General features: G+C 39.4%; 1 protein-coding gene across 1 annotated transcript in view; it reads left to right on the top strand.

Moving 5' to 3' along the window:
* The first annotated feature begins 2,000 nt into the window (after positions 1 to 2,000).
* Positions 2,001 to 23,470, top strand: part of LOC109611464 — a 213,277-nt gene continuing 191,807 nt past the window's right edge. The window contains exon 1 of the mRNA XM_020034007.2: positions 2,001 to 4,080. Coding sequence (XP_019889566.1) covers positions 3,669 to 4,080 — 412 coding nt within the window. The 5' untranslated portion in view covers positions 2,001 to 3,668. The remainder of the gene's footprint in view (positions 4,081 to 23,470) is intronic.

Here is a 23,470-nt window from a genome sequence, read left to right as displayed (position 1 = left end):
AGAAGTACAGTTACCAGAAAAATTCAGTACAAATTTTTTGATATTGGATATTATATTATAATATATGCTTCTATGATGGGATGAGTTGTACATGAGTTAATTTCACAGTTATCGATCGGGAGAGAAAAAGCGAGATAAAAACTAGAACGCGCGACCGAAAAAGTTGCATTGCAATTTCAGATGTCAATTTTGTACCCGCGGGATGGAAAGTTGTCGATAGTCAAATCGATGGCAAAATAATGTATCACCCTGATACATTCAACACTGATTAATTCCGATCGACCATGCTGACTTTTTGCTGATTGGCGTGAGTGTCGGTATTTAATTAAATTTATTTATGTGCAAGTATTCCATCGTGCGATAATGCCGTCTGCATCGAAAATCGATTGCAAGAGACATAGAAAAAGATCTCAATTTCTGGCTGTTTATTTAATGTCTAATGGTCATCAGATTTTGATTATTATCAAGTGTTCGTATCAATGAAAGTTTGAATCAAACAAGCACATTTATACTTAAACGCGTGATAAAAATTAATTAAAATTTTGTTAAACCTCAAAAGGAAAGTTCTGATTAAATTTAAGAAAGAAAATTAGTTATTTTCAGAATAATAACAATGATTTAATTGAATCAAGCATTGTCTTTCTATTATGAGCGCGAATCATATTATTTAATTAATTGTTTCTATTTTAATTATTAAATTATTTACATTTTATTATTAATTATTTAAATTATTTAAATTTTAAACTTCTAAAATGTAAAGTCTAGACCGTGATTTATATAATGTTTATGAATCTGAATAAGATTATGACAAGAAGAAATATATCATATAGGTATGCATATAATATTTTCATAAAACTTAATTTAGTACATATTATAACTCAATATAAAATGTTACTTAAATTATGACACACCCAGTAATTCTTTTACGCGGATAGTTATATCATTTTATAACAACGCAAAAGGGAAGGTCGACACTTGGTCGACGATGCAATTTGTTCTCTTATTGTACACGGAATTCGATATTAAACACTTTGATATTACAGCAACATCCAGAATGCAGCACCGAATGGAATGTATCAGCGCTCTCGTTACGTCGAATAAAAATCGTTTGCGATCCCTCGTGAGCCATACTCCACACACTTTAATGATAATTGTGCCTCTTTGTTTCCATCGATTTGTCGTAGCGACTCCATTATACATTACCCTCCTTCTGCGCCGTGTACCGTAAAGTAACGGTAGACAGCTATTCGCGGAAAGTATCGAACAATCATCAGTGCTCGCGACATTCGGTGTCGAATGCGTAAAGATATCAATACACCTCCGTTATATTTAAAACATCCCCAGTCCGGTTACGAGCACCCGGCGGCCGTAGTGTAGTCCGCCGTGTGCGCCGGCGGGCACTTCCGCGTAACCGACCTCGACAAGCCGGGGCGAAACGAGGTCAGGAACGGCGCGCACGACGCCGAGCGAGGGTCGCGCGTTCGCCTGCCTCGCGGCTCATCGGCGCGGTGCGGCGCGGCAACCCTAGCTGCTGCCAGCCGGGGGTAGTTCGCCCGCTCGGAGCCGCTCGGCTCGATTCGACGCGACGGCGCCGCGCGCGGGGACACCGTCGCGGCACTCCACCTGCACACCTGCATACGGATCTATGGGGTGTCTCGAATTTACCGGGTTGTTCCGCTTTTTAATCGCAGATTCTTAGGTGGATCGTTTGGCTTCTCGAACTAAACAATTCTCGAGGATATTTTTTAGAACGAAATACGTCACTCTTAATTTTCAGCCTGTTCGTGTCGCGTTTAGTGCATCTCCATTGTCTATATTAAATTTTTTAATATTAACAATCGGTCGGATAATCGACGCTATGACGTCGATACCTCAGCACGTAGCCCACTTTCCACCACTTGCGACTGTAAGCTGCGACACCCCATATATACATAGGCGAACGAGCCAACGCCAGTTCGTGCGCAGGAGCTATCGCGTGTCGACGGGGTGCAGGGGTTGGCGGGGGTGGCCGTCCTCACGGCAGCTCTTGCTCATACGGAGAGCGAGCACGGCGTCATTGGGCGTCGGGACGCCGCCACGACGCCGCGTTCTCCGACTCTGAAACGCGAAAGCGCGACCGCGAAGTGCCGCGACACGAGGACGGGATTCTATTGCGAGTCCCTCGGACGAATAATCGTTTTCGCGTACGCGAATATCCCAAGCGAATCCACGGTTTCTCGGGGGTGAAAAGCGCCCGCGAACAAGGAAAACCAAAGCGTTGATCTGCATCGAGGAAGATCGCGATCTCGCTTCAAGATCGGTATTAGTAAACCACTTGGGGACAAGATTAATCTCGCGAAAAAAAGATACTCGTTGTTGCAAATCGTTAAGACGAATCGGCTTGAAAAGTGACGGTGATCGCGCTATAATTTATCGAGATCGCGCCGTTTCGTTGGGATAGATCGATCCTAGGTGATCGATCGTAGTTGATTCGTTCCTCCAGAAGATCGGCGAGGTTCGACGGATAAATTACTAGTGCGTGTGTCCGCGTGTGTTGCAATCTGTCATCGGGGGTGAGTGAGACAAGCGCGTGAACCTCGTTGTCTCGAGGAACATTTTAAAGACTCTGCTTCTCGAAGGAGAAAGAAAGAGAGAGAAAAGGAGACGTCTTTTTACAGTTTCGATATTCTTCCAATCAAAGCTGCGTGTTGCTCAAGAGATCCTCGCTCTTCTTTGTGGCGTTTCTAGATCCTGAATTTGAAAGGATTGAATTCGGCGGGATTCGGTGTAGTGGAGAGTAATGCAATATTTTTCGGAAGTGTCTTAAACTTGATACTCGACGATGTTCCAGTAGTGTTGTAGATGTCAAATTTGCGAAATCTTCAAAAGTAGATGCAGTCTAAGAAGCAAAGTTTAGCGGAGAAGCTTTGGAGAAAATTTTTGTAAAGTGTTTATCCTTTAATTCCTTTAACGACTCGCTAAAAGAAGACATCGTAAAATCTACCTGTGAACTAAACCTGCAAAAGAGAAAGGAAACTTTCTCGTAATGAGAGTTTATTGAGTACTTCTACGAGACGAGATGTGCTCCTATCCTTCCACTGTACGTGTAACGCTGTGTGTAACCTTGGCTAAAAATATCAAAGCTGCGAGAATGATTCATAGATTCTGAATGTACGAGCGAGCAAGACCATCGGTCAGCGGAAATTCGATGAATTCTTTATCAGGGTGTCTAAGTCCTTCTATTGTGCAGAAGGCTCTTCAGCATCGGGAAAACGATCTCCGTCGGTGTTACGTTTCCAAGTAAGGAATCCTGATCGATCGGTTCGCCGGAAACCGGAATCAAACCTAGGTCAAACCCAAATCCGCGAGAGGTGAGGGCTCTCTCGCGCAACCTCGATGAACGCTTTCGCGGGGCAATTGGATCCTCCAAGTTCACACTCAATTAACTCGCTCAAGGGATCATTGCCTGATCGAGGATCAGTCACGAGCTCCGACAGTCTCGAAGGTAGGCAGGAACGACTCATCCCAAATAGTGACATCTCGAAGCAGTCGCTGTAACGTTGAAGACGTCGAAGACGACGAGCTCCATTCTCCGCGCTATCGATTCCGCGGACGGATCGTGCTTCCGCTGGCGGGAGGCGGTCCTGTGGATCGGGCTGTAGGATCCGGGGTGTAGGACCCGAGTGTGTATGTGTGATGACGATGACGATCGCGCCGCGGGGACCACCGAGGTGACTCGCGGTGGCGGTGGCTCTTCGGGGATCGGGCGGTACCGCGACACGCAGGATGCCGCGGCAGGAGGCAGGAAGACCACGCGCTACAGGATCGTTCGACATCCCCGACCCGGTCTTGGCCGACCGGAAGTAGAACCGATGACGGGATATGACGATCTAACGGCGCGCGTTACATCACGCGTCGCCGGGACGCTCGCGTCGCGTTCGCGACTCCTACTGACGACTCTGACGACGTTGCTCGTCGCGCTGTCCTGCTGCTGCGCTCGCGCCAGCGAATTTCCAGAGCGGGAATGTTGCGACCTACCCTACCCGATCCCGGAGCCCACCGGCAGGTCCACGTCCGCGCCGACGCCAACCGGAAGAAGCGGTAAGTTGTTCTCGGAGATTACGAGACTGACGTCAAGAGCAGCTTGCTTAAAATACGAGACAGTCACCGGATATGCGGACCCGTTTCTCCCCGTAAACGCATTTGCTGCAGGCATCCGTCAAGTACCACGCACTGACTCCAAACGATCTCTACTTGCTCTAGAAGCTCTTAGGAAAATATGTGATAGTTGTATTATTTATAATATCTGTGATATATTTGATAGTGATATATTTTCAACAGGAAATTTAAACATTTTTAAACATAAGATGAAATAATATGGAGAGGATAATTATTGCTTGTACACTGAGAAAAAAATGTAATTGATCCAACGAAATGTCTTGTCACGGGGTGCCAACAAAATATATACTTATTTCGACAAGTTATATATTGAAACAAATATGTAGTTCTTGGATTACACACATGAGAATTATAATCCAACAATTATATATTTGATTCAATATATAACTTGTTGAAATAAGTATATATTTTGTTGACACCCCGTGAAAAGACATTTCGTTGGATCAATTACATTTTTTCTCAGTGTATTAATGAAACAAGAAATAACTTTAATACATGTATAAAATGGACTTGCGAAGTAAGCAGATGCAAAACGTAAAATCTAAGGAAGAAGGATTATTGGAAGTTAGCCAAAGATTGTTACTTTAGTTATAAACAGGAAGAAGCGATGAAGCTGCGCGCGTATCGTGATTATCAATGATGCTTATCGATTAAAGTCCACGTCGACGAGATGCACGACGAATTTTAATTTTTGATGAGATACCTGAGGGAATATATCGGATTGCGAGCGCAAAAATCTGCTTTCGCGCAATTTGCGTACAATGCCGGTTATTAGTGAAACAATGAAATAATATTCCGCTACTGACATAACGCGACAGAAAATAAATTCCAATCTAATTACAATGACGTTTACAATGACAACTGGGATGCAAAGCGTCGTGGAAGAGCACATTTTCATTAGTTTTTATGGAATTAAATATTACACGATATCTATATGAGATATTTCCATAGATCCATCGCAGTCGTAAGATATTTAAGGCGCAATATGCTACGATGTATATACGCGAATATTGACGACCCGAAATAAAACCAAAATACAAAATTCAAAAAGATAGAATCCAAAGTGTAATAAATGTCCAGCTCAAGTTTCAAAAGTAAGGGTATTAATATATTAATGTACAGAAAGTTTAAAAAATTCTTTTTACATTCGTAACCGACACATGCTTTTGCTTGAAAAACACTCACCGCTAGCTATACATATAGTAGAATATTCTATTTCAGTAGAAATGACAAGAGAGAGAGGAGGAGACAGGCTCCAATAATTGAACGGGAACCAATAACTGCATAGGTATGCCCTAGCCACGTTCCGTTAACCGCAGCTACTGGATACTACGATTCTCGTTCGCGGATGAGCAGATCATTAATTCGGTTACAACGGGTTATTAATTTAGCAGTGTGTGTATCCAACACAAGTTCGTCACATTACAAAATTTAATACTCGACACGACAGTTGGTACAATTTCCGTGTCTTTAATCGACATATGTGGTACAGGACAACGAAGAATTAATAACATTAATAAGAAATAACGGTAATTAATAGAAGACATGTAAATAAGACATACAATTTATCATACGCTTCAGAATGATTTTAAATGGTAATTATGCAGATATAAATTTCGCAATAAATGGTTGATATGAAATCTACGGAGCAAACTGAGCACTACGGAGTAAACGTACGAAAAAACCCTGATTCGCCAGAAATTCTCAAGTTAACTCGTAACTCGCAGTCGCGCGCCATTCCGTTCGCTGTATAAAGCAACGAGAGAACTTACCGCGTAATTGGTCGCATTATTTGTGTCTCTGAGATCGCTCCCGGTCCTCGTACTCGGATGAACTTTGATTGAGGTTCATTCGAAGGTAACCTTCGATCGTACGCTCGATCGAAGATTATCTCCTCGCTCTCTGTTCGAAGCGACGACGTAAGTTCAGGCAAAGTGGAAGTCACTAGTAGATCCCTTATGGAATTTCCCTGTGGCAGAGGTATTGCCTGCGCGGCTATAAACACCCTTAATGATGAAAGATGATCAAGCTGATTGGCTTTAGTCATCAGTCTGCACTGGATTGCCTCCTGACTATTTTTGACTCTCTGCTAATTATGAACGCATATAAAAATATGCACCAATGTTAAATATCTTTATTGATACGAGAGAGACTTTGTTAAAGAGCTTGTCAGTTGTTGATCGTAGCTGAATTTTTAATCTTGTTTGAGTGTCGTAATCCCAAAATGTTCGATATTGAGTACATCTTCGTGTTTAACACTTTAATCTTGTTTTTAATCGCGAAAGAGCTTTGCTTTTGTCAAGAATTGGTAACGTTGAATAATGCGCGCTTTTCTCTTGATGCTATTGTCGCAATTCATTTATTAATAAGAGGAGTTATCCGATTGTTTAACAAATATCCTCTGCGAACACGGCTACACTAGTATGTTGATGAAAAACTTTAGCCGTGCGTAATTTTCACTGTGTTACGCACGAATCTAATTACTGTTGCATATTTACCGTTTAAACCAGTCATGTTGGCTTCATTTTATTATATCATCAGTGTTTAACGCATTCTGCATCGGATAATTCTTTATTTCCGCTTACAGTTATACGCATCGCGTACTTTTTTCTGCCATAACAAGATTTAAATTTTCTAGCATTAATTTGTTACAAAGAGAGATATTATCGTGGATTGTTTTCTGGTTTCTTTCATTGAATTTAATAAGTCTTTCTCAGTTAAAAACTATTAAGTACTATCATTCCTGTTTTTGGGCGAAAAATACTCTATGCGCTAATAATTTTATAATAATAGATATTAAATATTTCATTTATCACACATGGAGCGTATAATTATTCATAACTATTCACCACACGTGTCGGTCGCATTTGCAAGGAACGGTACTTCTCACTTATGGACTATCCTTTCGAGCATATTATGTAAACGTTTTCTGCGAAGTGCCCATCAGGAAAGACTTAATGACGAAACGTGATCTGCTTCATCGATTGCCCCGTTTAACGATCGTGGAATTAATTTGCTGGCGGGCGATTATGAGCTCGCGAAGCACAGCCTTCTTTTTGGAAGGGGCGTTGAATTTTCGCGAAGTAATCAGGAGCGACGGGAGTCACGTAAACGCATAATTGCAGTCAGTTCGTTTGCACCTTCTCGTCCGTGACACTCCGAAATAAGCTTCCGCGAGGGAATCGTCTTACATTCCCCACTGAACTTCGCCGCGACGACGCGGTCTACGTGCTTAATGATGAAAGATGATCGCTCGGGCGGGCACTAATTTATCGCTCGTTTATCGGCTGGCGTTTCATAAACGTTTGCACCAATCGACGGGGAAACAATTCTCTTCGCAAGACTCGCGGTGGAACGTTTAATTTGCATTAACTGGAAAACTTTGCCCTAAGAATTGATAGCAATTTTGAGTAAAATTAAGTTGCCAGGCAATCCATCACAATTCAGAACAGAATATTGTATCATGCCGTGCGAAGTGAGATTAAATGACGTAATAGCATGACGAAATATAATTTAACATATTGTGAAGAACGTTTCCTTATTATCTATATTGTGACATTAAAAAAATTTTATATAAACGTATTTATCAAGATGTATCCATCTGGCAACAATTTGAATGCGTGGTAGATTTGTTATTTGGTTTGTGTGAATTTTTATTGGAAATTTTATTACATAGATAAAAATGTAATATTTTACTTACGTCAATATCGAAACTAAAAATTGATATAATATTTCCATTGGAGTTAAATCTGTCGAATTTACTTGTACAATCGCTCACAATATGCAGTAGCGTCGAATTGTTACACATACAATATTGGACAAAGCAACATTCATTTCAAATTGATGGAGATATGCAATTTGAATCGTATATGAAATATTAATTTCTAGTACATAGCTTATTTCAAAGAGCAGCGATTTAATGAAATTAAAGTGTTATTTAATTTGTAATTTTCGTTAAAAGTTTATAACACAGTGAAAGTGTTGCATCGCGGCGAGCGTACTGTGGATTTTCAATCGATTATCGCCGCCGAATTTGTACCGACAAAAATCAAGAGGTAATTTGAAATCGCTAAATTAACACTCGACGTGTGACATGTATTGATATTTCGGTATTGATTTCCGTGTTGCATGGTTCCACGTGGACACTCCTTGACGGAAATGATTCGTTTCCCTGTGGAATTACCGCATAGCCAAAATATCGACTGTCCAGACGTAGAGTATAAATAACGAAATACGTTTAATCCGATCAGACTAGATCCCGCGATTTATCGTTCAATTCGTTGCATAATTCATCGATTCTTAGCACGCCGGATTTGTGAATTGTACCGCAAAATACTCTCTTCTCGATGCAAATTAGGAATTGGATAATTTCTTCTCTGTCAGTGTATATGTATGTATTTTGTTCTTCGTATATAATATTTCGTCGATATTTCGCGACAGTTCCAACACAGAATAATTTATACAATTTTTCCAGAATAAATAATCCATTTCCGAATAAATAAACTTATCTGATTTCGGATAAAAATATCTTTCTGTCCGCTTTAAATATGGAATCTAGTATAATATAACACACTTGTGAACTTTCATTTCATTGTATCATTTTTTCAATCGTTTGTTCATAAGTCATTGATGCCTCAACATCGAGGAAACTTTCAGCCACTTTGTAATCATGTTCTCTTATTTGTGGTGCAAAAAGAGTGCGATTCAACCTGCCGTGCAATGTGCTTTGCGCTAACAAGTTCCTCGCATCGACCGTCTTCCTTTGCCTTGCATTTCGGACATCAAAGCTCCTTTCGCATCCGCCAAGAAGCGTTAACATAGACGATGCAAGAGGTGCCAGTCCGTTTAGAAGAAACTTTTCTGAGAAAATAAAATATCAAGCTGCGGTGTTAAAAGGGGGAAGGAAATCACGAGGCGCTTCGCGTCTTGGCACGTTTCCACGTACTTTAGATGTCGAAAGTCGGTCCGTAAGACAGAAAACTGCACGAGAAAGAAGTCGCATAATCGACAAGAACAGTTGGCGATTTACTCGTTCGCTGTTCTTTTATCAGCATTTGAATTCACTCTCAGCATCTCTATAACATGTCTACTTTTATTGAGAATACAATTTGATACAAAAATCTTAAATATACTTCTATAATCCGATAAATTTAATTTACATACATTTTATTTCTCTCTTTGGATTTTTCTCTCGCTTTGAATAGAAATTATCGTTACAGATTACGCATGCTATTGTGTAAAAAAATTCATATCGTCATGTATAGAATGAATTTCCCCTACAGACTAGATTATATCTTACTTCGATCACATAATGCATATATAAGAAAGATATGAGCAGGGGATGAAATACGAACGACCGATGCACAAGAGGCAAAGGATGAATATCTCCATTGATGTTAAATCACACGCTGAACCGATTTTAACGTCGCAGCTATTTTCATGCGACCTACTTTATGCTGGGTCGCGTCGTAACGAGCTTGCCTTCGAACAAATTCAAAGTGCCTCCAAGTCGACGTTTCTGGTTGTTCGCTCGGCAATTGCGAAATTTTCAGCTGCTCCGATAACACAATTTTTGCATAAAATTTTATTGCGGGTCTCAGGCGGCATCGCGATGTGATTGATGCTATAATCGCGTAAATGTTCTTTTCGTTAAGGAAAAAATTGCGCATTGATCGAAAGCGTGGTTGTTATCGAATCGACTTATAAATTGGAGAAAATTCCTCTTAACGCAAAAAACTCCTTTAATTATTCAAAACCTCTCTCTTCTTTGAAAACTTTCATCCTTCGTATCACAAGCACCATTATCGTTTTAAGTTCATAAAACAGCACTCTTTTTAAGTTCATCAAGTGTTTCATCCTTCCGCGAGTATTTAAAAGAACTGTAACAGCGATCATTGATCTTTTCCGTAGAAAAAAATACATTTACGTTTATGTCCTCAATTTTGATGAAGTCAAACTTATATTTTAAACTAAATTCGCTTACTCTTCATCTCTCTTCTCACTCAGTACTTATTATAAAAATAAAATCTGTATAAAATCCTTGACACACATAAATAATCGAAACGATTAAAACGTTACACTTTATCTCTCAATTTCCTATCCAATTTTTAACTGCATCATTAACGTTCTCCGTTTTCACAAAAGGTGATCTATTTTGTCGGGCGGCGTAATCGACCGGCTCAAAATAGTTGGTGCATTCTTCGGAAAGGACAGGCTGCGCGTTTAAAGCATGTTCGGCGTCGCGCGGCGCAAAATTAATTTCACGGCCGTTAATCATAGAGAATGACGTTTCATATGCGCGCCGGAGTCGTCCGGCGTCGCGACGTAGTCGCCGCGTTCACGAGACCGCTCTGGAATTCCACGCTATCACGAAGAAGAGCTCGCCGGCTGAGCACTCGGATCGTATAAGCCCTTTCGCGTCGCCTTACTTCTCTCGCATCTACTCTCGTCGTAGTTTTTTCACTCGGCCTCGAGTGTTTACGCTCACACTCTCTCGTTCCCTCTCATCTGCATTCCCCGGTATACATCCCCGTTCATCGAACTCACCTCCTGGAGACGCGTCAGCCCCGCGGCGACGTGGCGCTTCCTGCCGCTTTCCGGGCTGCTTCCGTCGCAAAATGCGGGAAGACACGCCAAGGTAAATTCACAGGAGGAGATGCGACTGTATCCTGAATTTTGTTAAGCAAGATGGTCAAAGTATTCGAATGCGAAAAGAATTGCGAGCAGTATTTTAGACAGGTCGTTTATAAAACTACAACATATTTTTCTCACCTTGCACCTTATTTTCTCACAATTATAATAATTTATGCTCATTCATTATATTCATATGTTGTTAATCGGCTGTGCCGATTAATTGTACGTTGTTGTATTCTTTTAAAGATATAGATTTTTTTAAAGATATACAAAATTCATGGTTTTAAATATTGGAAAAATTGATTTTCTTTCATTTTCACTGCTATTATTTCTATTTATTTCCCTATAGAGTTTAGTTCAGCCTTGCCAATATTAATTCTTAAGTCCAGTTAGGCAATTATCGCCATATCGATTTTTAAAACGATATAACTAATTACTTATCTCGGAAGAAGTTCTCATTAATTTATCTTCTCTGAAAATTTAAACAGATGATTATTTTTTATCTCACAAATTGTGAGGTCAATGTTGAAATACTTTGCTTTAAATGCAAGCTTGAGTATTTTCTTATCTCGAAACTTGAATTAAATCGATCGTGAACGCGAGCGCGGGACGAACCGAGCTGAATAACGACTTTCGTCCGGAGAAGGCGCTTAATGAAATGCGACTGCAGGATATGCGAGATTAATCGAGGTGAGTTTGGAATGCGTGGATTCGTTGAAAATCGCACGGGCAATGAAAGCTGAGAATAAATCAAGCGCTCGTGTTTAACCCGCGACATTCGCTGCAATTATGCAATATGGCAGGGATGCGGCCTATTAATTAGCCGTTTTCTTTGGTCTCGACAGCGTAATTCTCATGGATTATACCGCTTTCCAATTAGGGGCGGTAATGGGCACTCAAGATCATGTCAAAGAAAACCTATTTGAGAGACGCGCCCTCGGGAAAGGTTGCTTTAAAGTAAGAATAAAAGCATGGATATATCATTCGATCCTGTTGACAATCAGACGAAAACTCGCTCGTTAAAATCGACAGCATGGAAATTCACGTCAGCGCATCTGGGGAATACATACGGTGTTTTATACTTTTGGGCTTCGGTAACATGTACCGTAACAAATTGACTTTGTGTTGTATAATGCAACAAATACGAAACAAACCTGAATTGTGCGATTAAGTGAGGAAAGAGACATCAAATTCTGAAAATTCTTTAAAATGGATTCTTCACGAAATAAGCTTAGAAAATGTAATGTTACATGTTACATTATTAATATAGGAAAATATATTTTTAATTACATATATTTTTAGTTGATATATTCTTTAAATGTACTTTTAATTGACAAAAGTTTTATTTTGTAAGAACTCAATTGTTTGACATTGATACGTAATTAATAAATCAAGCGCAGCTATTTGCAGAATAAAAAATAAATGTATGACAAAATCTTACTTTTTAATTAAAAAATATGAAGTGAATCTTCTCTCACAAAATTTTATTTTCTTTTAAATGTAGTTTTAATACTTTTAATGCGAAAATATCCAATATTGAATATTAAAAAATTGCACAATAGTTTTCCATCACATTTTATTTCTATAAAAGAGCAAAATGTATTTTAAATTTCTCGAAAAAACGCTGTGCCAAGTTTATCGTAATATGAAACAACCTGTATTTTAACGACGTTGGAGCGGATATTCGTTCGATAAACGAACTTCGAAAGAGCTCTGGATAAGAAACATATTATCGATATTGCAGTTGCTGTGTACCAGTTTTTGTCTAGCTATAAGTTTCACATCTGTTATCGGATATGAGAACAGAACGTAATGATTTAGAAACAGCTACATATATTGTATATAACATATTCAATATAAAAATAGATAGAACAAAATAATAGAATGGATAAAATCTGAAATAAGAACCCATAAATAGAATTGGCAAATTAATGCAATTACAATATTGAAATAAGATGCGATAAATTTAAAATAGATCGAGATAACTAACTTAATATATTGCTATGATATAAATATCGATAGACTGGCTTAATTAAAATAAAATTAAGCAAGCTTGATCAGAGAACCTTTAATTAATATTAAAATTATATTGTTAATAAATTATATTAATTAATATTAATATTATATTGTTAAAACTTAAGAGAGACATAAATGTAATCATAATCTAACGAAACTAAGTTAAATTAAGTAACTATACGATATATCGTAACTTGATTAAAACGAGATAAAGAAGGCGATATAGCTGAAATAAAATAAATTGAGTAAAGAATTTAGTTGCTTAAAATAAAATAAAGCATATGAAATAGATGAAGCATTTTGAATTGAAACAAGGAACATCAGTATCGTTCGACCAGTATCAGTATCAGTATCGACCTTGATTACTTGTGCTCTCTAATAAGGAAAACTCTTAGACTTTTTAATTCAAATTCCAAAAAGCTTCTCGAATATCTCTTCTCAAATTTTGAAATATTACTATTTTGATATTGCAAAATTTTTCTTTTAAACGTTGAAAATCTGGCACGTTTCTCAATATTCCTTGCGGTTTAAATTCTGAACAACTTGTTACGAATAATTAACAACGAAACTTGACAATAGCAGCCTTTAATAACATTTAAATTAATAGCGTTACGTGAATAATTATATTAATATTGTTGCAAATTAATTTACAAAAGCACAATCCTGCGGAGATTAGTAATATACATGAAGTACGAAACAGATGTACAAGTGAGTCGGAAGTAATGTAACTTTACGGTCATCGGAATTCAGTAAAGTCGGGACTTCGACGCGGGGCGTCGAACCCTTATTATGAACCAGCGGCGTCGCTTGATGCAGGATTCAGGGAATGTGCGAGGGACCGAGGGGGCTTAGAAGGGTAAATAACGTTCCAGAAACCAATATCGGCAAAGCCTCGGTTGCTCGCGAGACAAAAGTTTCCTGGTCGAAGGCTCGCTGGGCAAAGGCAACTTCCGGCAATAGTGTTGCTGCAAAGAAGCAGGAAACCGAGGGCTATGGGCGGGAGCGCGGGGGAGGAGAAAAATAAGGCGCACGTCCGTTACCCTCATCGATCATCGGCTGTAACTATCCGTTCGTAAAACGTTACGTCTTCCGTGAAATGATATTCCCTCTTGCAAATGGCCATTGTTGAGCTCGCCGTTGGGCTGCTGCGTTTTGCGTTGCGTCATTGCGTGGAAGTTACTTTTGTGTGATTTCCCCCGTCGACAAATGTGTTAGCGTGTAACAATTCTAACAAACTACCGTAATTTGTACGTGCCGTGCACATGATTTGTCACACATACACATAAAACAGACTTCGGAAGCATTCTACATTTTCATGAAATTCTTTCTCTTTAAATCTTTTCGCAAAGCTGTTATTCTTATTATTATTCCATTATTCTTAATTAATCTTGTGGCAATGCAACCATATATCGTATGATTACATTGCAAACAAATTTCTGTCGGTGTACAAAGTGTTTCGAATTCATATTTTTGATGTGGTCCAGCATAATATTTAGCCTTGATAATAACATCGAGCAGCAGCGAGACGGCAGGCAGCATTAGAAGAAACCATAGAACATTTTAACGTGTCAGATGTGCGTATCAAATGCTCTCGATTCGCATACGTGCACAGTTAAATTTATGCTACGCCGTTTCTCGAGGTAAAGCGATATACGTGTATAGACGCGTATATAAAAGTGGAGATTGCGCGTCGTTGCGACGGCCTCAAAAGACGCTAAAATACATTCGAGTGAACCTGCGTACGCACAAGCGTGTCGTAACGCGATCGTTCTGAAATCTCGTGAATTAAGTGCATTCGCGCGGCGCAAACCGTTCGCTGCCGGCCGTGTTCCTCTGCGGTATACCGGATATGAAATACGCGCTGCGCGACTGCTATTTCTCTCTCAGTCTCGCGGGAGGGTATCAAATTCGCGAAATGGCCTTTTTTTCGTCCGGATGCTGTTGAAAATCGAGTCCGTTATCAATCCCTCGGTCGGCTCTCGATATTACACTCACGTGATTTTTGAGTGCATAACGCTCCAAACCGAAAAGCTTCAACGAACGTGCACGCTGTCAGCTTGATCTTCAAACGCTGCGTCAATCCCTGTATCGAATTCGTGTGCAAGTTGTTTTGACAGAAGATTGTGCGTCGGTTTTCCGAATTTCATTCGTACAAAATTTCATCGTTCCAGATAGCGCATGTTTCTGACTCTAGTAAGATAGACGTAACATTTACGTATGTAAAATAGATAAATCCAAAAAATGTTTTGTACATTTCAAGCAAAATAATTTCTGTCACAATATTTTTTCGTTGCAGACAAGTTTTTACCGCATTTTTAAATATGCACTAAGCACCGTTGCGTAAGCAAATTCCACGCGAATTAAAGACTCCTGTTAAGAATCATCTGAAACTAATTACACAGAGTGCTGTTGTATATTTATTATCCTGAAATTAAATTCATCGAGGAATTTTTATTTTCAATCGCTGTATTTCGTGTACAGCATTTTTGCTCTTATTTGTCCATTACGTGAAGACGGCGCTTTCAGGGATGCGTTGCGAAAAGCGACTTCCACGGAGCGTGAGATGCAAGGAAAATCACCCCTCGTGGACTTTTTACTGCCGTGGCAGTCGTGAGGTACGCACATTCGAGGAATTGCGAAGGCGGCCGACGCGACACCAGTTGTCAGTTCATCGTTTACACCCTTATTACGGGCCTCGTCTGCAGGAATTGCGCTACGTTCGCACCAACGATTTCTGAGTAAATTCTCGGAAAGTAAACGGGGCGCAAATATCACCGGCGCGTTTGAACGCGCGATTTATCGAGCACTCGAGCTACCCCTTCTTATGCGCGCACGCATCCTTCGTACCTTCGCGCATCCGCGTGTACACGTGCATTTATGTAATACGATTACCGAAACGAGTCGCCTTTCTCTCCTTTTCTTTTTCTTTCTCTTTTTGTGTCAACATGCCCGCTAAATGTACCGAAGCCAGCCTTGTTTAAATAGAAACAGCACCTGACTCGATCAATTTCGTAACGCGATTGGTTAAAATGTAACTCAACAGAAACAGGAGGCAGAAAAACAGGATAAATTTATTCAATTTTTTATTGCATTGTTTTATTTATTAATAAACAAAATTTTTCTCTCTCTTTTTCTCGTCAATTCGCCATAAAATGCATATCTGTTTGTACATGAACATAGAATGTTTAAAAATTCAATGAAAATTTAGCATGAAGTAGCTTTGACACATTAATATTGTATTTTAGAAGTTGATTTGTATGACAGAAGATGCAGAAAGATCAGAAATATTTAATAAATATTATTATTTTATATTCGCATTTGTATCGGATTATTTATTTATACTTATCATTAATAATATTAATTATAACTTACGTATATTTATAAGTTTATAGCTTACTTTTAATTTAAACAAATAAAGCACAAAATACAATTATAATCTCAAAAGATTATTCTAAAATTTATTCTTAATGTATTCTTAATAGCAGTTATGTTTGTAGTCATTTCATAATATGTTGTTTTTAGGCTAACGTTATTTGAGGAAAAACAGTTTTCAAGCACGAGTGCTTAAACGTCGTATTACATGCATTGCATCATAAATGACTGCTCTTGCTCATTTTCGGTTTCTAACTCTGCAACGTTTACATAGTAAATGCAAGGTAACTATTGACGAATATCCTTGCCCTTTGACCGCACTCCTTTACGTTGATGCTGCGCGTACAGTTATTGCGTAATATTGCAATAACCAATTTGGCATATTCGTATATTGACGTAACATGCATTGTAACATCTTTGTATAATATTAATTAAAATTATAATGCCGCGCTAAATACGCTGCAACAAAATTGTTGAAACGTTTCGTCGATGTTGAGCAAAGTAATTTTCCAGCAAATTCGTGCCTGTTTCTCCAACAATTCATCGATAAAATATTGCTAATCGGATCATAATAATTTCAGATCACGTTATAATATAATATATTCATTATGTCAGTATTTCAAGCGCACAGTATATAAAGTATATAAAGTATATAAAAATAGCGTGCATATTTTGCTCGCTCTGAATCCGTCTAGAAATAAGATCGAGCAATATGACTACTAACTTAATATAGCTCCTAGTCGATTATTACATTTGAGGAAATTAGCATCCAATTTTACATGAATAGATATTTTCAATAAGAATTAATTTATCTGATTTCTGGAAAATAAAATCGCGACGATTGGTGTGTGCATCCCGTAATATCCTGAGATATCCCGCGCGGAAAGCACACTAAGTTGCGCAACGTGCCCGCGATAAATCGGAAGCGCGGTAAAATAGAAGTTTTCCGAGCGATTGAGCCCGCTCGGAAAAATGCGCGCAGCGTATTTTTCCCAGCGTCGCAACACCATTTTTCCGCAAACGCGGCAGCTCGCGATGAGTTACAGCCGCCATAATGCTATGCTAGTCGGCGCCCTGCATGGTCACGTAGGATCGGGGTACGTGGACCGGGTGGTTGCACACACAATGCACGCACTTATAGGGGTCGCACGTACCGCGCGTGTATCGTCGATGCACATTCGACGAAGACACCGCCGAAAGATTATAACGACGTGCATTAAGCACGCTCGATATTGCAATTATGCATTCACGATGCGCTCGCATGGTTGCAACGTCGATGAGACTTGCGATGAGCCACCGTGACGATCATCCACATGTAGGTACGTATCTGGAGTAGATCGAATGATCGGATTCAATCCGCGTTAAAAAACGAATTGAAATATTTAAAAGACTAAGAGTTTCAAGCTAGTGATTAAACTTATGAATTTTGTAGTCCTATCTATTATAATAATTCCGAAAATAACGCATTCTTTATTGCATCTAATTATTTATACTAATTCTAGACTGCGAAATGTCAGATTAATGAAAATTAATAGATTGATTCTTCAAATTAAATCGCGGATAGAATAATTAAATTTGAACGAGTTAATGGAATTAAAACGCAGATATAAGTTCTCTAGTTCTTTAGTTGTGTCTATATTTGAGATCGCGAATAATATTGGGTTGTGTGACATAAGTAGCGTTATTTTAGTGAAATTTCAAGACAAAATTATTATATATACGTATAGTATTTAGTATATATAGGTATATACAATACGCCGTCTTGTTCTACTAACATTTGTCATCTTTGTGGTAGATTCATGATTCCATCTTTCCAGAACTTGTCATTTTTTTCAGTAAAAAGCATTAAACAATGCTACCAGCTTTTGTTATAACGTAATATGTTAATGGAAAATGGATTGAAGCAATTCTTCATTCTTGTATTCTGGGATCAAACGGGTCAGAAATTTTCGAGATTGGGGCTTACCAATATAACCTGCTCGATAAAACTCATGTCACGCAATAATAACTGAAATAATAAAGATATATCACAGCTATAAATGAAGGAATCGAGTCATTAAGAATTCAACTGTACGTAAAACAGGAAACGGCAATGGCACAGTCAATCTCGTAAAGAGAACAAATTAATTATTGAAACATCGTTCTAAATTAAGCGACTCAACGCCATCGCGTGTGAGGTATTCGCTAATATTATCGGTATTTTTGTACATTCTGCTATTTCTAAATATACGTTCGTTCATTTTCATTTTATATTGTAGCAAAGATGTATAAAGAGACAAAATCCAGTTTTCAAAACTCCATCGCCACGAATCAGCCCGTCTTCGCATGAAACCTTGTACTATCTAAAAAACAGAATCAATCGAATTTTTCAACATCGCCGCATTGATAGAAATTAGCTCGGGTTAATTTCCAGTTGTATCTTGTGGATCTCTCGGTGGACTATAAAATCCAACCAGATCGGAATTTTTCAGGATTCAGTTTCTGTCCATAAACATTAATGGAAATCTCGAGTTTGCCTTATCGCAAAACGCAATTAACGGGGATTAACGCTCTGCTCCGTCGGGTCGTTCGATCCCGGCGCGTTGTCGCGCACGGCGCAAGCTGCACTCCGTCGCCTATAGATTACGTATGAATAAATGATCGACCGCGACCCGGCTCGGCGCGGTTCAAATATCCAGCATATACACATATACAGTATACACGTATACATGCATATCCACTCATACACAGCACACACACATGCAGTATATACACACGCACATACAGTTGCTCGCGATCAGAGCATGTTCGCGCTCTCGCGAACGTGGCGTGCGAGATCGTCGTCGACCACCAGACGGCAGTAAGCGGTCGGCCACGAGGGTGGCGAGGAGAGCACGGGTAAAGGGTGCGAAGAGGGTGGTTCTCGCCCTGGGGTGGTCAGACGGACGACGACGGTCCTTGCGGAGGGTGAAGGAGAACCGGCACGAGAACGAGCAGCGGTGAGCACAAGGAAACCGTTCGCCAGATTGGATCTTTCCCTCGAAGGGTTAAGCTCTGGCGGGGTCCTACGCTGCGATAACGCCTGCAAACGCGCTCGTTCGCAGAGCTTTCGTGTCGAAACCCGACGCCCCTTCGCGTGTTTTCCCCGCCACGACTCTCCCGCGCGGCGCAGCGGCGTTATAAAAATATTCCGGTGCGGCGCGTTCGTGGTTTCTTCGATACACAAGCATTCGTGACACGAATCCTTGGCTCTTAAAGGGCGCTCGCAAATATGTCCGTGAGGTCCTTCGAAGGGGGTCTCTACCCTTATCGCGATTCTTGTCGGCACCGGTCGATCGCGCCTATTTCTCGAACTTGACCGCGCTTGAACAATTTTTCGTTTTAATGTTTCTTGTAATAATGTTCGCCTTTCCAGTAATTTTTGGATATTAAATAATTAGCGTATGATTGAAATATCGTTCGCTTGCATCTTTCCAATTTTAGATAAAAAATCGAATTCTGGGTTGAGGTCTCTTGAGATTTTTGATTTACATTTTAGTTCAGTTATTTATTACTAACTTATCTTTTGCAAATTATTTTTTCTTTTCCTATTCCTATTTTTACCTCTAGTATCTTGTATCATCCAGAAACATGAAATGTGTACAGTTTTATTTCCAGTCATATGGACGTTGAGGCTTTAAAAATATATACATCGATTTTTAAAAATAATCTGCACCTTTTGTATACATAGCTTGATAAAAATTGCTCAAAAATAATATCCCGCGGAAAGATAGTAGTTTAAGTAAAACAATACTACCTCTTCTCAATATTTGTACTTCCAGTTATTTGAAAGAGATATGATGCACAAGTATTTCTTTTACAAAAAGAAACGTAAATGAATAATAAAAAAACTTTTTAGATTCTCTATTATATATAAAAGTTTCTTTCATGTTCTGTTACATATTAAGTCTTTAATTTACTTAAAATAAATTAAAATGGTTCAAAAATCGCATTATCGTTTAAATCTCATTATAATAACACATCGAAGCAGATAATATATATTTATTTTCTGAAACAATTAGCAAAAATGTGGAAAGGTAATTACTTGTTGCAAACATGTATCTCTCTTCGTGCACATTTTCCGACCATCATGCTAAAAAGGATTCTAATAGTGGAAAGGTTAAATATAGACGAGTCGACTTCATATGGGCGGGCTAGCCATCACAAATTTACCAGCGAGACAGTTTGATTCGCAGCAATTGAATAACAAAATCATCGCCACACTGTGAAGACGTATAATGAAAGGAGGGTTGTAATCACTCTGTTCCAACAGTCATTTATGACTGTTGGTGCTCCTCGTAGACGATGCAATGCCCCGCCCTCGGCCTCCGTTAGCGCGACAATGACGAGTTTACACGCCACCTGGTGAACACGCGCGTGCCAACTTTAATTCCATCGTCGGTTTTGGTAACCGAAAAAGAAAAACTTTGACTGGCGATTAAACTGAAAAAATTTTGCAACTCCGAGATCTAAAAATAAACTGGAAAAATATTTTTTTAGCGCTTACAGAAATAAAACTTGCAAAAAATTTGCAAATTTGTTTACATTCTTATCATCATCTTACGTATATATACGTATATATTTTATTTGAGCGTATATGATCAAGAGTTCGATTGCATCTTAGATTGTTCGGAGAATGCGTAAATGCAAAAGACGTCTAACGTTGCCGGGACACTTTGTAGTTACCCCAACATGGTGCTTTTATATTTTTTTCTCGTTCGAGTTCGTTCGCGTGTCGGGTCGACGACGACATTAAAAGCAGAAACCTGCGGCGGTTGGTACGCCACGTGGCGTGTGAAATCGTTGTCATAATCCCAACTCGCTCCCCAACCCGAAATAAAGGATCGGCTGTGATTCCTGGTGACCGTGCGAAGGAGGGTAGCAGGATCTGCAAACGTATGCGGTCTCCCCTCCGCCCAGCAATAATAACTTTTATACGTCCCTATGGTGAACGTAAAGCGTTATCAAGTTGTTTATTTGCGGACATGCTTCCATTATTACTTGCCGCTAAAAAGTTCGCGACGTGAATGAATTATGATCTGTTAAATTGAGCAATTTTAGGGAATTGCGCGAGAAAACTTTTTAATTCAGTTTTAGGAGTGTATTAATAAACAATTTAGAAAAAAATATTTGAAACTTTTAGATAACTGCATGATTGTTGAAACCAAAAACATTTTCAGTAATACGTGATACTTGTTGAAGCATATATTATGCAGAAAAATGTGTAAATATATGCACAAAACTATCAAACGTATTTTGTCAGGATACAATTATACTTTAATATACGCTGTAAAATTAACGTCGCAATGCATCATTCATCACGCACGCATGTCGCACGCTATAGATTCATACAACGTTATACAATAAAAAATAGAGCGGTATAATTAAATCATTTTACATTTCGCATTCTTTATTAGCATTTTATGGCATTAACGTCTTTATCACTGGCACTTCAACAAGTACCGTTTTTCACGTGTGGTTTTACCCAGGACACCCGATAGTGTGCACGTTGGTAACAGTTACACCAAAGAACGAAAGCTTCATCGTGACGAAAACGCGAGCGCAAATACCGTCGCGGTGAAAACCACATGGAGAGGCGTTTGATTCGATTCCGGGCGATGCGTATCGATCGAATTAAAAATTGAACCGGGCCGATCGCGCCCGCCGTCGACTCTTACCGCTAGATATTTCAAAGCGTCCAGTATCCCTCACAAACGCTGCGAATTTAAATCGGATTGTGTGTCTTCCGCATATTCAGCATTACTGTTAACATCGCCAAATTACCACATTAATTATGAATACATTAGTATCTGTAATTCCTATGTAAATGGATAATATTATTTGTGAATGGATATCATCCGCCGAAGTAAAGTACGTTTTGGATGATAAAAGTTGATCGATATTTAATCGATTGATAACGGTAACGATAAAGACAATAAGAAAGAAAGGTGTGCGATCAATTCTTAAGATGTTTGCGCGTATGTAACAATTTTTTATGATTGATTTATGATTACTCTTCTCCTTGATGGGACAATTATGGACCTGTCGAATCAAACGATGCACGGGCGCAAAGTCAGCGCGAACGATAAAGTTTATCGCGATGTAAAATCCACGACAAAGCGATTTCCGTCACCGATGGGTCGCGTTGCGTACTTAAATCATCCCTCTGACGCTTCCCGGAAAGTACATCCGCCCGTGCATCCCCTTTCGCCGTGAATTCCGTGAGACACTCGATGCATCGCGGGCGCGATGCAGATTAGGAAAGTGCGCCGGAGGTGCAACGATATATTGGCAATAAACCGACGCCCGGGCGCATCGGGCCGGAGATAAATTATTGTCGGACCGGAGGAACCTCGAGTCCCGGCTGCACGTCCCGGCAATTCCCGTCGCCGCGTTGCAAGCGCAATTATATGACGCGAACGGAAAGGAGCGCGCGCTCGCGATTACACGATCCAGAAATATTACCGACGACGCGAGAATCGTTCTCGATACCGTCCGTCATCTCTCAGTCTCGTGACTCAATCTCGTTCAATTACGAAGGATTCATCGTCGACTATCGCGTTCCGTGGGCGCAACGAACGGCTCAATTAAGTAACAAGCGAATGCACAAATTGGCATCGTGGAGCAGTATCTTCAGCAGTAGAAGGACTCACGATACCGTTCTATTAAGTGATTTCTTCATAATTGTCTACTACTACTTTCATATTGGAGCGATAAGTAGTTTCATTGGAAGTGTCGAGCTTCTGCGATAAATCATGACAAGGTTAAAACTAATTAATGTCAACAAATTTATAAACATCTAAAATTCTTTGATTTATCTGAATATTAAACATTAAAATGTGATTATTAAGATACGTTTAAGAGCTGTTTAACGTGTGGCCGCTAAATAGCCACATGTCGCAATTTATTAGAGTGGTGACTCAAGTTGCAAACAGAATACATTTAAACTCATAATTTGTTAATTAATTCGAAGAATCTCCGCGATGATACCGTCGAGTGATCTCCACTGTTAATCATTTGACGCAAAATAATTATTTTATTCAACATTATCGCGTGTCATTTCTATGAACGTATTGAATTCCCGATTTATGTACAGAATGTTCCGAATACCCAAAAAGCATATCCTATCATCTCGGAATCGAGCGAGCGTCGCGTGAGTGTAATATTTTTTACGACCGCGCGATCTAAAATTGTATCGCGCTAATAAATCTTGTGATGAATCAGGATTGGTAACAAAGGACCAGAAACACGTAGATATCCGCGTGACATAATT

This window comes from Ooceraea biroi, chromosome 3 (genome assembly GCF_003672135.1).
Source record: "Ooceraea biroi isolate clonal line C1 chromosome 3, Obir_v5.4, whole genome shotgun sequence".
NCBI classification, from domain to species: Eukaryota; Metazoa; Arthropoda; class Insecta; order Hymenoptera; family Formicidae; genus Ooceraea; species Ooceraea biroi.
This window is presented reverse-complemented; position numbering and strand designations above follow the sequence as displayed.